At 38.2% G+C, this 14,491-nt stretch overlaps 1 protein-coding gene across 1 annotated transcript; it reads right to left on the reverse strand.

Annotated features, from left to right (window-relative positions):
* Positions 1-12,496: 12,496 nt before the first annotated feature.
* On the reverse strand, positions 12,497-14,152 carry LOC125379211 (mucin-7-like). Its single transcript, XM_048395443.1, has 2 exons — positions 13,858-14,152; positions 12,497-13,305 (listed from the first exon to the last, which is right to left on the reverse strand). The coding sequence occupies exons 1-2, from the start codon at positions 14,150-14,152 to the stop codon at positions 12,497-12,499; spliced, it is 1,104 nt and encodes a 367-aa protein (XP_048251400.1).
* Between the last annotated feature and the right edge of the window lie 339 nt (positions 14,153-14,491).

The following is a 14,491-nucleotide window of genomic DNA, read 5'->3' on the forward strand; positions in this document are numbered from 1 at the left end:
GGGAGACATGGAACATAGACCCAGACACACATGAAGTGCACACCAGTCCACACGATGCATGATCAGGTAAGTTTACAACCACTAATAATTTTAAGTACTAATATCAGCTGGCACTTCAACACAAGCAGGTGTCTTGTAAACTTGAATTCATCCGTATAAATTCCACTTTAGTTGAAACATGAAAATAGTTGACTGTGTATGACACTAGACTATGGCCTTCACTTTGTGGAATAATTATTAACAATTAACACGCGATAGAAATGGGATTATTTACATTTTAGTGTGCTCATCGAGGACAAGGGAGACAACTTTCAAGAAAACACTCACAAATTGTGAAGTTGAGAAAATATATTCTATTTTTGGTTTGATTTTGTTGGGGAGAGGTAGAACACAGACCCAGACATACATGAATCCACACGATGCATGATCAGGTAAGTTTACAACCACTAATATTTTTAAGTACTAATATCAGCTGGCACTTCAACACAAGCAGGTGTCTTGTAAACTTGAATTCATCCGTATAAATTCCACTTTAGTTGAAACATGAAAATAGTTGATTGTGTATGACACTAGACTATGGCTTTCACTTTGTGGAATAATTATGAACAATTAACACGCGATAGAAATTGGATTATTTGCATTTTAGTGTGCTCATCGTAAACAATAGTGAGCTCATCGAGGACAAGGGAGGCAGCTTTCAAGAAAACACTCACAAAATGTGAAGTTGAGAAAATATATTCTATTTTTGGTTTGATTTTGTTTGGGAGAGGTGGAACACAGACCCAGACATACATGAATCCACACAATGCATGATCAGGTAAGTTTACAACCACTAATAATTTTAAGTACTAATATCAGCTGGCACTTCAACACAAGCAGGTGTCTTGTAAACTTGAATTCATCCGTATAAATTCCACTTTAGTTGAAACATGAAAATAGTTGACTGTGTGTATGACACTAGACTATGGCCTTCACTTTGTGGAATAATTATTAACAATTAACACGCGATGGAAATGAGATTATTTACATTTTAGTGTGCTCATCGAGGACAAGGGAGACAACTTTCAAGAAAACACTCACAAAATGTGAAGTTGAGAAAATATATGGTATTTTTGGTTTGATTTTGTTTGGGAGAGGTGGAACGCAGACCCAGACACACATGAAGTGCACACCAGTCCACACGATGCATGATCAGGTAAGTTTACAACCACTAATAATTTTAAGTACTAATATCGGCTGGCACTTCAACACAAGCAGGTGTCTTGTAAACTTGAATTCATCCGTATAAATTCCACTTTAGTTGAAACATGAAAATAGTTGACTGTGTGTATGACACTAGACTATGGCCTTCACTTTGTGGAATAATTATTAACAATTAACACGCGATAGAAATGAGATTATTTACATTTTAGTGTGCTCATCGTAAACAATAGTCAGCTCATCGAGGACAAGGGAGACAACTTTCAAGAAAACACTCACAAAATGTGAAGTTGAAAAAATATATTCTATTTTTGGTTTGATTTTTTTGGGGAGAGGTGGAACACAGACCCAGACATACATGAATCCACACGATGCATGATCAGGTAAGTTTACAACCACTAATAATTTTAAGTACTAATATCAGCTGGCACTTCAACACAAGCAGGTGTCTTGTAAACTTGAATTCATCCGTATAAATTCCACTTTAGTTGAAACATGAAAATAGTTGACTGTGTGTATGACACTAGACTATGGCCTTCACTTTGTGGAATAATTATTAACAATTAACACGCGATGGAAATGAGATTATTTACATTTTAGTGTGCTCATCGAGGACAAGGGAGACAACTTTCAAGAAAACACTCACAAAATGTGAAGTTGAGAAAATATATGGTATTTTTGGTTTGATTTTGTTTGGGAGAGATGGAACGCAGACCCAGACACACATGAAGTGCACACCAGTCCACACGATGCATGATCAGGTAAGTTTACAACCACTAATAATTTTAAGTACTAATATCGGCTGGCACTTCAACACAAGCAGGTGTCTTGTAAACTTGAATTCATCCGTATAAATTCCACTTTAGTTGAAACATGAAAATAGTTGACTGTGTGTATGACACTAGACTATGGCCTTCACTTTGTGGAATAATTATTAACAATTAACACGCGATAGAAATGAGATTATTTACATTTTAGTGTGCTCATCGTAAACAATAGTCAGCTCATCGAGGACAAGGGAGACAACTTTCAAGAAAACACTCACAAAATGTGAAGTTGAAAAAATATATTCTATTTTTGGTTTGATTTTTTTGGGGAGAGGTGGAACACAGACCCAGACATACATGAATCCACACGATGCATGATCAGGTAAGTTTACAACCACTAATAATTTTAAGTACTTATATCAGCTGGCACTTCAACACAAGCAGGTGTCTTGTAAACTTGAATTCATCCGTATAAATTCCACTTTAGTTGAAACATGAAAATAGTTGACTGTGTGTATGACACTAGACTATGGCCTTCACTTTGTGGAATAATTATTAACAATTAACACGCGATAGAAATGAGATTATTTACATTTTAGTGTGCTCATCGTAAACAATAGTCAGCTCATCGAGGACAAGGGAGACAACTTTCAAGAAAACACTCACAAAATGTGAAGTTGAAAAAATATATTCTATTTTTGGTTTGATTTTTTTGGGGAGAGGTGGAACACAGACCCAGACATACATGAATCCACACGATGCATGATCAGGTAAGTTTACAACCACTAATAATTTTAAGTACTAATATCAGCTGGCACTTCAACACAAGCAGGTGTCTTGTAAACTTGAATTCATCCGTATAAATTCCACTTTAGTTGAAACATGAAAATAGTTGACTGTGTGTATGACACTAGACTATGGCCTTCACTTTGTGGAATAATTATTAACAATTAACACGCGATAGAAATGGGATTATTTACATTTTAGTGTGCTCATCGAGGACAAGGGAGACAACTTTCAAGAAAACACTCACAAAATGTGAAGTTGAGAAAATATATTCTATTTTTGGTTTGATTTTCTTTGGGAGAGATGGAACGCAGACCCAGACACACATGAAGTGCACACCAGTCCACACGATGCATGATCAGGTAAGCTTACAACCACTAATAATTTTAAGTACTAATATCAGCTGGCACTTCAACACAAGCAGGTGTCTTGTAAACTTGAATTCATCCGTAAAAATTCCCCTTTAGTTGAAACATGAAAATAGTTGACTGTGTATGACACTAGACTATGGCCTTCACTTTGTGGAATAATTATTAATAATTAACACGCGATAGAAATGAGATAATTTACATTTTAGTTTGCTCATCGAGGACAAGGGAGACAACTTTCAAGAAAACACTCACAAATTGTGAAGTTGAGAAAATATATTCTATTTTTGGTTTGATTTTGTTGGGGAGAGGTAGAACACAGACCCAGACATACATGAATCCACACGATGCATGATCAGGTAAGTTTACAACCACTAATATTTTTAAGTACTAATATCAGCTGGCACTTCAACACAAGCAGGTGTCTTGTAAACTTGAATTCATCCGTATAAATTCCACTTTAGTTGAAACATGAAAATAGTTGATTGTGTATGACACTAGACTATGGCTTTCACTTTGTGGAATAATTATGAACAATTAACACGCGATAGAAATTGGATTATTTGCATTTTAGTGTGCTCATCGTAAACAATAGTGAGCTCATCGAGGACAAGGGAGACAGCTTTCAAGAAAACACTCACAAAATGTGAAGTTGAAAAAATATATTCTATTTTTGGTTTGATTTTGTTGGGGAGATGTGGAACGCAGACCCAGACATACATGAATCCACACAATGCATGATCAGGTAAGTTTACAACCACTAATAATTTTAAGTACTAATATCAGCTGGCACTTCAACACAAGCAGGTGTCTTGTAAACTTGAATTCATCCGTATAAATTCCACTTTAGTTGAAACATGAAAATAGTTGACTGTGTGTATGACACTAGACTATGGCCTTCACTTTGTGGAATAATTATTAACAATTAACACGCGATAGAAATGAGATTATTTACATTTTAGTGTGCTCATCGAGGACAAGGGAGACAACTTTTAAGAAAACACTCACAAAATGTGAATTTGAGAAAATATATTCTATTTTTGGTTTGATTTTGTTTGGGAGAGCTGGAACGCAGACCAAGACATACATGAAGTGCACACCAGTCCACACGATGCATGATCAGGTAAGTTGACAACCACTAATAATTTAAAGTATTAATATCAGCTGGCACTTCAACACAAGCAGGTATCTTGTAAACTTGAATTCATCCGTATATATTCCACTTTAGTTGAAACATGAAAATAGTTGACTGTGTGTATGACACTAGACTATGGCCTTCACTTTGTGGAATAATTATTAACAATTAACACGCGATAGAAATGGGATTATTTACATTTTAGTTTGCTCACCGTAAACAATAGTCAGCTCAACGAGGACAAGGGAGACAACTTTCAAGAAAACACTCACAAAATGTGAAGTTGAAAAAATATATTCTATTTTTGGTTTGATTTTTTTGGGGAGAGGTGGAACACAGACCCAGACATACATGAATCCACACGATGCATGATCAGGTAAGTTTACAACCACTAATAATTTTAAGTACTAATATCAGCTGGCACTTCAACACAAGCAGGTGTCTTGTAAACTTGAATTCATCCGTATAAATTCCACTTAAGTTGAAACATGAAAATAGTTGAATGTGTGTATGACACTAGACTATGGCCTTCACTTTATGGAATAATTATTAACAATTAACCCGCGATAGAAATGGGATTATTTACATTTTAGTGTGCTCATCGAGGACAAGGGAGACAACTTTCAAGAAAACACTCACAAAATGTGAATTTGAGAAAATATATACTATTTTTGGTTTGATTTTGTTGGCGAGAGCTGGAACGCAGACCCAGACATACATGAAGTGCACACCAGTCCACACGATGCATGATCAGGTAAGTTTACAACCACTAATAATTTTAAGTACTAATTTCAGCTGGCACTTCAACACAAGCAGGTGTCTTGTAAACTTGAATTTATCCGTATAAATTCCACTTTAGTTAAAACATGAAAATAGTTGACTGTGTATGACACTAGACTATGGCCTTCACTTTGTGGAATAATTATTAACAATTAACACGCGATAGAAATGGGATTATTTACATTTTAGTGTGCTCATCGAGGACAAGGGAGACAACTTTCAAGAAAACACTCACAAAATGTGAAGTTGAGAAAATATATTCTATTTTTGGTTTGATTTTGTTGGGGAGAGGTGGAACGCAGACCCAGACATACATGAATCCACACAATGCATGATCAGGTAAGTTTACAACCACTAATAATTTTAAGTACTAATATCAGCTGGCACTTCAACACAAGCAGGTGTCTTGTAAACTTGAATTCATCCGTATAAATTCCACTTTAGTTGAAACATGAAAATAGTTGACTGTGTGTATGACACTAGACTATGGCCTTCACTTTGTGGAATAATTATTAACAATTAACACGCGATGGAAATGAGATTATTTACATTTTAGTGTGCTCATCGAGGACAAGGGAGACAACTTTCAAGAAAACACTCACAAAATGTGAAGTTGAGAAAATATATGGTATTTTTGGTTTGATTTTGTTTGGGAGAGATGGAACGCAGACCCAGACACACATGAAGTGCACACCAGTCCACACGATGCATGATCAGGTAAGTTTACAACCACTAATAATTTTAAGTACTAATATCGGCTGGCACTTCAACACAAGCAGGTGTCTTGTAAACTTGAATTCATCCGTATAAATTCCACTTTAGTTGAAACATGAAAATAGTTGACTGTGTGTATGACACTAGACTATGGCCTTCACTTTGTGGAATAATTATTAACAATTAACACGCGATAGAAATGAGATTATTTACATTTTAGTGTGCTCATCGTAAACAATAGTCAGCTCATCGAGGACAAGGGAGACAACTTTCAAGAAAACACTCACAAAATGTGAAGTTGAAAAAATATATTCTATTTTTGGTTTGATTTTTTTTGGGGAGAGGTGGAACACAGACCCAGACATACATGAATCCACACGATGCATGATCAGGTAAGTTTACAACCACTAATAATTTTAAGTACTAATATCAGCTGGCACTTCAACACAAGCAGGTGTCTTGTAAACTTGAATTCATCCGTATAAATTCCACTTTAGTTGAAACATGAAAATAGTTGACTGTGTGTATGACACTAGACTATGGCCTTCACTTTGTGGAATAATTATTAACAATTAACACGCGATAGAAATGAGATTATTTACATTTTAGTGTGCTCATCGTAAACAATAGTCAGCTCATCGAGGACAAGGGAGACAACTTTCAAGAAAACACTCACAAAATGTGAAGTTGAAAAAATATATTCTATTTTTGGTTTGATTTTTTTGGGGAGAGGTGGAACACAGACCCAGACATACATGAATCCACACGATGCATGATCAGGTAAGTTTACAACCACTAATAATTTTAAGTACTAATATCAGCTGGCACTTCAACACAAGCAGGTGTCTTGTAAACTTGAATTCATCCGTATAAATTCCACTTTAGTTGAAACATGAAAATAGTTGACTGTGTGTATGACACTAGACTATGGCCTTCACTTTGTGGAATAATTATTAACAATTAACACGCGATAGAAATGGGATTATTTACATTTTAGTGTGCTCATCGAGGACAAGGGAGACAACTTTCAAGAAAACACTCACAAAATGTGAAGTTGAGAAAATATATTCTATTTTTGGTTTGATTTTCTTTGGGAGAGATGGAACGCAGACCCAGACACACATGAAGTGCACACCAGTCCACACGATGCATGATCAGGTAAGCTTACAACCACTAATAATTTTAAGTACTAATATCAGCTGGCACTTCAACACAAGCAGGTGTCTTGTAAACTTGAATTCATCCGTAAAAATTCCACTTTAGTTGAAACATGAAAATAGTTGACTGTGTATGACACTAGACTATGGCCTTCACTTTGTGGAATAATTATTAATAATTAACACGCGATAGAAATGAGATTATTTACATTTTAGTTTGCTCATCGAGGACAAGGGAGACAACTTTCAAGAAAACACTCACAAATTGTGAAGTTGAGAAAATATATTCTATTTTTGGTTTGATTTTGTTGGGGAGAGGTAGAACACAGACCCAGACATACATGAATCCACACGATGCATGATCAGGTAAGTTTACAACCACTAATATTTTTAAGTACTAATATCAGCTGGCACTTCAACACAAGCAGGTGTCTTGTAAACTTGAATTCATCCGTATAAATTCCACTTTAGTTGAAACATGAAAATAGTTGATTGTGTATGACACTAGACTATGGCTTTCACTTTGTGGAATAATTATGAACAATTAACACGCGATAGAAATTGGATTATTTGCATTTTAGTGTGCTCATCGTAAACAATAGTGAGCTCATCGAGGACAAGGGAGACAGCTTTCAAGAAAACACTCACAAAATGTGAAGTTGAAAAAATATATTCTATTTTTGGTTTGATTTTGTTGGGGAGATGTGGAACGCAGACCCAGACATACATGAATCCACACAATGCATGATCAGGTAAGTTTACAACCACTAATAATTTTAAGTACTAATATCAGCTGGCACTTCAACACAAGCAGGTGTCTTGTAAACTTGAATTCATCCGTATAAATTCCACTTTAGTTGAAACATGAAAATAGTTGACTGTGTGTATGACACTAGACTATGGCCTTCACTTTGTGGAATAATTATTAACAATTAACACGCGATAGAAATGAGATTATTTACATTTTAGTGTGCTCATCGAGGACAAGGGAGACAACTTTCAAGAAAACACTCACAAAATGTGAAGTTGAGAAAATATATACTATTTTTGGTTTGATTTTGTTGGCGAGAGCTGGAACGCAGACCAAGACATACATGAATCCACACAATGCATGATCAGGTAAGTTGACAACCACTAATAATTTTAAGTACTAATATCAGCTGGCACTTCAACACAAGCAGGTGTCTTGTAAACTTGAATTCATCCGTATAAATTCCACTTTAGTTGAAACATGAAAATAGTTGACTGTGTATGACACTAGACTATGGCCTTCACTTTATGGAATAATTATTAACAATTAACACGCGATAGAAATGGGATTATTTACATTTTAGTGTGCTCATCGAGGAGAAGGGAGACAACTTTCAAGAAAACACTCACAAAATGTGAAGTTGAGAAAATATATACTATTTTTGGTTTGATTTTGTTGGCGAGAGCTGGAACGCAGACCCAGACATACATGAAGTGCACACCAGTCCACACGATGCATGATCAGGTAAGTTTACAACCACTTTACTCTCTTACTTATATTAGGAGATTTTACGTGCGCTTTCCGACTGGAGCGGTTTTTCGCACACGGGCCCGGCCGGGCCATTTAGTGAGATAAAAGGGAAGCAAGATGTGTGCAACCAAGGAGGGGGGTTTAGTGGTTGCTTATATAAAATTTTGAAATTTTGAGATTTGGAAGACATGCCTTGGGGGAGTGGTTGGGACTAAGGGAGTGTGTGGGGGTGAGTTGTTGTTTTTAGATGTTAGTGTTGGTGGTTAATGAAGTTTTAGATACGATTAATTAGGTCTGTTTTGGTTAGGTAAATGCCTAGGGCTTTGAAGTTTTCTATTTTATTTTGAGGGTTTAGGATTGCTTCTAGTTTAAGAGCTTTATTTGGATTTAGGTTGGTTTGTAATGTTGTACGGTGGGTGAGGTAGTGGGTGCAATGTAGGAGTACGTGATCTATTGTTTCTGGGTGAGTGCAGTGTGGACACTTCCCGTTTGCGTGTTTTTTTAGTTTTTGAAGGTGGTTATTTAGTTTGGTGTGTCCTGTTTGGAGTTTGGTGATTATTCTATCGATTTTTTTGGAGGGATGGAGGATTTTTGGTTTGGTGAGGGTTTTTTTGAGGACTTTTGTGATTTGGGTGTTTGTGTTTTGATAGAGGCTATGCCATTTTTGGGTGATTTTGCGTTTGTTGATGCTTTTGATCTCTGATTTACTTATTGGTAGCTTAAGGCTTATCTCTGGTATTTTTAGGGACTGTTTAGCGGCTTGGTCGGCGTTTTTTTTATTTCCGTATATTCCTACGTGGGCTGGTATCCAGGTGAGTACTATGTTTTTGCCTGCCTCTGTTAATTTATCTATACTTTTGAGAATTTGGTTTATTAATTTGGGGCGGTTTTTGGTGTTTTTGCTTTGGAGGGCCTGTAGTCCACTTAGTGAGTCTGAGAGTATTAGGATTTTATTTTGGTTTTTAGTGTGTTGGCTGTGGAGGGCCGTGGCGATACCCATGAGTTCTGCGGTGAAGATGGATTGGTTGTTTGGGAGTCGGAAGGATTGCGTATTTCTTATTGGTTGGGCTATGTGGACTCCGAAACCTGTGTGATTTGTGATCGGATCAGCAGATCCATCTGTGTAGATGTGACACCAATTTGGCCAGTTTTGATGAATGTAAGCTAGTGAGGTGGATTTAGCTATGTTAGGGTCAGTTTGTTTGTTTATTGTTTTGGCTAAGGATGTGTCTATTTTGGGGATTTTAAGTTTTGGGGTGAATACGTTGGATTTTTTGCAGTTTAGTTGTTGGTTCCCTATTTGGTGTTCGTTGCGGTAGTTTATAATACGTTGGGAGATTGGAGTGAGTAGAGGGTGTTTCCTAGTTAGTGCCTGGTTTTGGGGACGTATGTTTTGGTTTAGGAGATTTTGGAGAAGAGGGTTTGATTGAGAAGCTGCCCAGAAGTTTAGTGTTAAGTGTTGCCTACGTAGGTTTAGTGGCATTTCTCCTGTGAGGGCCTGAAGTGACGTAAGGGAGGTGCCTTGTTGGGTACGTGTGACTAATTTGAGGGCTTGGTATTGTATTGAATCTAGTTTTTTGGTTAAGGTTTCGTTTAAGGTATCGTATATGGCACAGCCGTAGTCTAGTTTGGATCTGATTAGGGATGTATAGAGGCTGAGGAGGGTATCTTTAGAGGCACCCCAGTTGGAGCCGGTTAGACATCTTAGTGTGTTTAAATCTTTGCTACATCTGGTGGTTAGGTTTTGGACGTGGGCATCCCAGGAGAGATGTTCGTCGAATATTAGTCCTAAGAATTTGGTTTGTTTCTGAAATTGGATTGGTTTGTTGTTTAGTTTAAGGGTAGGGGTGGCCCGTCTCATATTTTTATGTTTAAATACTATTCCTGTGGTTTTTTCAGAGTTTAGGGAGAAAACCCATTTATCGGCCCATTGTTGTATTTTGTTTAGTGATTTCTGTAGTAAGTCCTGGGATGTTAAAATACTTTTAGAGCGGATCCAGAGGGCTCCGTCATCTGCAAATTTGGAAGTATTTATTTTAGGGGATAAGCCATCAAAGAGATCGTTTATCATTATGTTGAAAAGTGTGGGGCTAAGAATGCTGCCTTGGGGCGTGCCGTTTTCTAGTGGACACCGGTCCGACAAGGCCTGGTCTATACCCACTGTGATTTTACGGTTTTTAAGGAAGCTTTGGATGTAGTTTATGATTTGACCTTTTAGTCCTATTTTTTTAAGTTTTTTGGTTAGCCCGTTGTGCCATACCATATCGAAGGCTTTGGAAAAGTCCAGAAAGATGCCTGTTGTATATTGTTTATTTAGTTGTCCTGTTTTAATATCCTGTTCTAGACGTGCTAGGTTGTCTAAGGTTGAGCGGCCGGGAGTAAAACCGCTTTGGTCTGAATTAATTATATTGTTTTGGGTTAAGTAGTGTTGGAGTCTTTTTTTTGCCATGGATTCCATTACTTTGCATAGGTTAGAGGTGAGCGATATTGGCCTATAGGAATTTGCTTGGTTGGCTGGCTTCCCGGGTTTAGGAATGGGGATAATAAGAGCTTCTTTCCAAGGGTTTGGAACCTGGCCGTTTAGATAAATTAGATTATAGAGTTTTAGTAGTGTCTGGAGTAGTTTGGGCGGGAGTTTTTTGATTATTTGGTGGGAAGTTAAGTCTAGACCTGGGGCTGTACCTTTTTTCCTATTTTGAAGTACGTGGTTTAGTTCTTCTATTGTGTAAGGTTGGTTTATTTCTAGGTTGTTATTGTTTAGTTCTTGGATAGGTTTGGTTTCTGCCTGGAGTTTTTGTTTGAATTTATGGCTGAAGTTGTTATTGCTACTTGTGGCCGAAAAGTGGTTTGCCAGGTTATTTGCTTTTTCGCTGGGAGTATTTGAGTTGTTTATGCTAGGCGGTTTTTTTTTTTTTTTAAGCCTCTGACGGCGTGGATTTTGCGCAAGACTGTTCTGGCATCTGTGCGATTATTTAGTCCCTCGCAGAATTTTTTCCAATCTCTGGTTTTTGCTATTTTGACTAGTGTTTGGACTTGGTGGTTTAGTTGGTGAGCTACTGGTATGTGATTATGGTCGCGTTTGGCTTTATTGAAGGCTGATTTACGTTTTTGTCTAGTTTGTTCTATTTCCTCGTTCCACCAAGGTACAGAGGGCCTACCTGATTTATTTGGTTTTTTGAAAGGGATTGCGCTTTTGGCTGTGTTAATTATGAAGTTGGTTAAGTTTTGGCAGTATATTTCTGGGTCATCATTTTCTATGTTTTGTAGGTTTACTTGATTGCAATTATCTTAAAATTTGTCCCAGTTAGCTTTGTTGTAATTAAATTTGGGCTCTGAGCTTTCGGTTTGGTGGGGGACGTTAGTATTGCCTATGGTTATATTTATTGGGAAGTGGTCACTTCCTAGGGGGGCGTCGTGAACTTCACATTGTGTGCTTTGAGCTAGATCTGCTGTGCAGATTGTTAGGTCGATAGCCGACATGTTGTTATTGCTTTTATCGTATCTAGTGGGTTGGTTATTATTTAGAAGTACTAGATCGTTAGCCTCTATCCATTCTGAAATTAGTTTGCCGTCGTTATCTAGTTTATCCCCCGTGCCCCAGGAGGGGTGGTGGGCGTTAAAGTCTCCTAGGAAGATGGATGATTTGGTGCTTATTTGTTTGAGAGTATTTAGATCCTCCGGTTGGATTATTTGTTGTAGCCAGTGGTAGATATTTACGATGTTTATTTTTTTGTTATTTAAGGTGATTTGGACGCCATTGGCTTCTAGGTTTGGGGTATTGACTAGGATTTCTTCGTAGTTTATGTCCTCTCTGATTAGTATAATTAGGCCTCCCGATGCTCTTAGTACTTTTGATTTAGGTCGGTCTAGTCTGACTGTGTTATAGTTTGGAAGATTAAATTTTGATTTGCTTGAAAATTTGGTTTCCTGGATACACGCTACATGTGGTCCCTGTTTAAGTTTAAATCTAGCTTTAAGTTCGTGGCTGTGGGAGTTTAGCCCGTCCGCATTCCACTGGAAGATATTTAGGCCTGTCATTATTTGGGCTTTTAGTGTTTGGAGATTATGATTTTGGTTTTGTTTTTAATTTATAGTCCTGCGGTTGCTAGGGAGTAGCTTGCGTAGAATTCTGGGTAGGTTTGGTTTGTAAGATTTAGTCTACGAGCTACTTGGTGTAGGTTAGTGGCTTTAATGTCTGGTTTGATTTCTTTCAGCAGGTAGAGTAGTAGGAGTGTAAAGTTATTTAGTTGGGTATTTAAGGGTGTTTCGGGTTCAGGTTGAGTTTGAGGTCTGCGTTTGCGGTTTTTGAGATTTTTGGGGGCTGACCGTGTTATATCATTTATGTTAAGCTGAGTTTCGGTTTGGGAGTCATCTAAGTTAATAAGATTAGTGTCCTCACTATCCATGGGGGTTGTTTGAGTGTTTTGTTGTGTCGTGCTGGGTATTTCAATGGGTTGAGTTATGTTTGCGTTTTCGGGTGTTGCTTGCTCGTGTCTGGTTGTTGTTGCCCTGGTGGCTGCTGATTGTATGGTGTTTGGGTGGGATATGGCAGGTATGGGGAGTTTTGGTTTGCGTGCGGGAGTAGATGCAGTGACTGGTTTGGGTGTGGCGAATGTTGGCGGGAAGTGCGGGGTTTGGGTGTTTGTGGCTGTTGCTTGTGGTATTTCCATGGGGATGCCGTCAAACAGGCTCTGTAGGTGTGGTTTGTTGTTTGGTTGTGGTGTGGGTAGCAAGGGTGTTCTTGGATGCTGTGTCAGTTTTCGTGTTTGTAATTTGGCCGAGTCGATGTCTATGTGTCTGTTGGCCTGTTGGGTGAGGGTGTGTTTGTGGGGGCATTTGTTGGATAGTGAGGAGTGGTTGGTTGTTTTGCAGTGAATGCACCAGGGAGTGCAGGATCCTGGACATTGAGGTTGAGCGCAAGTTCTACATTTAGTTTTTTGATATTTACAATCGTTAGCGGTGTGATTATATTGAAGGCAGTTTGTACACTGTTTAACTTGTTTGATGTAGGGTTTTTCTTCTAATTTAGATGACGCTCCGAAGGAGATGTGTTTAGGGGCTTCTGGATATTTATCTGATTTTTGGAAGTTTATGATGACTATTGGCGTGTTGGTTATTCTACCGTTCCTATTTGAGGTAATTCTCCTAGTGCTGGTTATTTTAGGTTTGAGGGTGTCTGTGTTAAGATTTGCTTCGCTACTGTATAATTCTAGGTCTTCCTCTGACTCTCTAGGGTTTACTCTGATTACTCCTCTAGTGTATAGTTGCCAGTTAGGTGTTTGGTGGGTTACTGTGTATTGGAAAATTTCCGTTATTTTTTTGGCTGCATTAAGTGAGTGTTGATCCGGAAAGATGATTTGAAATCCTTTGTGAGCTTCCCTGATTTTATCGAAGTGTATTTTTTGTTTTTTAAACCATAGTCCTACTTTATTAGCGGAGAGTACCTTACTTAGTGTGTTAATGGGGCCAGCCGCGCAGAAGTAGAGGGCGAACGTGACCATGGATGCAGGGATGGAAGGTGATGTGGGTGTTGTGTTTGAAGCGTCCAACTTCCTTTTTGGGGGGTTTGTTGTGATTGCGGGCGAATCCGAAGTTTTGGTAGGAGAAGCGACTGTAGTTGGCTTTCCGAATTCGTGCGGGATGAGGGTTTCAGGTGTCCGATCGGAGGTGTTGTGGGCCTCCGATGGTGTGGGTGTGTCTGTGCAGTGGATGTCTGCCTGGGTGATTATGCGTGTGTCGGTCATGTCTGCTTACTTACTTACTTACTTTGGAGATTTAACGTGCGCTTTCCGACTGATGCGTATTTCGCACACGGGCCCGGCCAGGCCATTTAATGTGTTTCCGAAAGGGGCGAAGGTGGTCTGTGCAACCCAAGAGGGGGGTTTTAGGGGTTGCTTATATAGAATTTGGGAATTTTGAGATTTGGAATAGATGCCGATGGGATTGGGGAGGAGAACTAAGGGAGCTGGGTATGGTGGATGTTTGTTTGTTTATGTGATTTTGATTTGGTAGGTTATTGTGTTTTTAGATGCGTTTTATTAGTTCCGTTTTTATTAAGAATACGCCTAAGGCCTTGAAGTTTT

Source organism: Haliotis rufescens, unplaced genomic scaffold (assembly GCF_023055435.1).
Source record: "Haliotis rufescens isolate VD_foot unplaced genomic scaffold, xgHalRufe1.0.p SCAF_14, whole genome shotgun sequence".
Lineage (NCBI taxonomy): Eukaryota > Metazoa > Mollusca > Gastropoda > Lepetellida > Haliotidae > Haliotis > Haliotis rufescens.

What these genes read in the sequence shown, in the direction of transcription:
- LOC125379211 (XM_048395443.1), bottom strand. Translation starts at nt 14,152, where the DNA reads ATGACCGACACACGCATAATCACCCAGGCAGACATCCACTGCACAGAC. An exon ending in TGGCCCCATTAACACACTAA is followed by an intron (nt 13,306 to 13,857) that starts GTAAGGTACTCT and finishes CTCAATGTCCAG; the next exon opens with GATCCTGCACTCCCTGGTGC.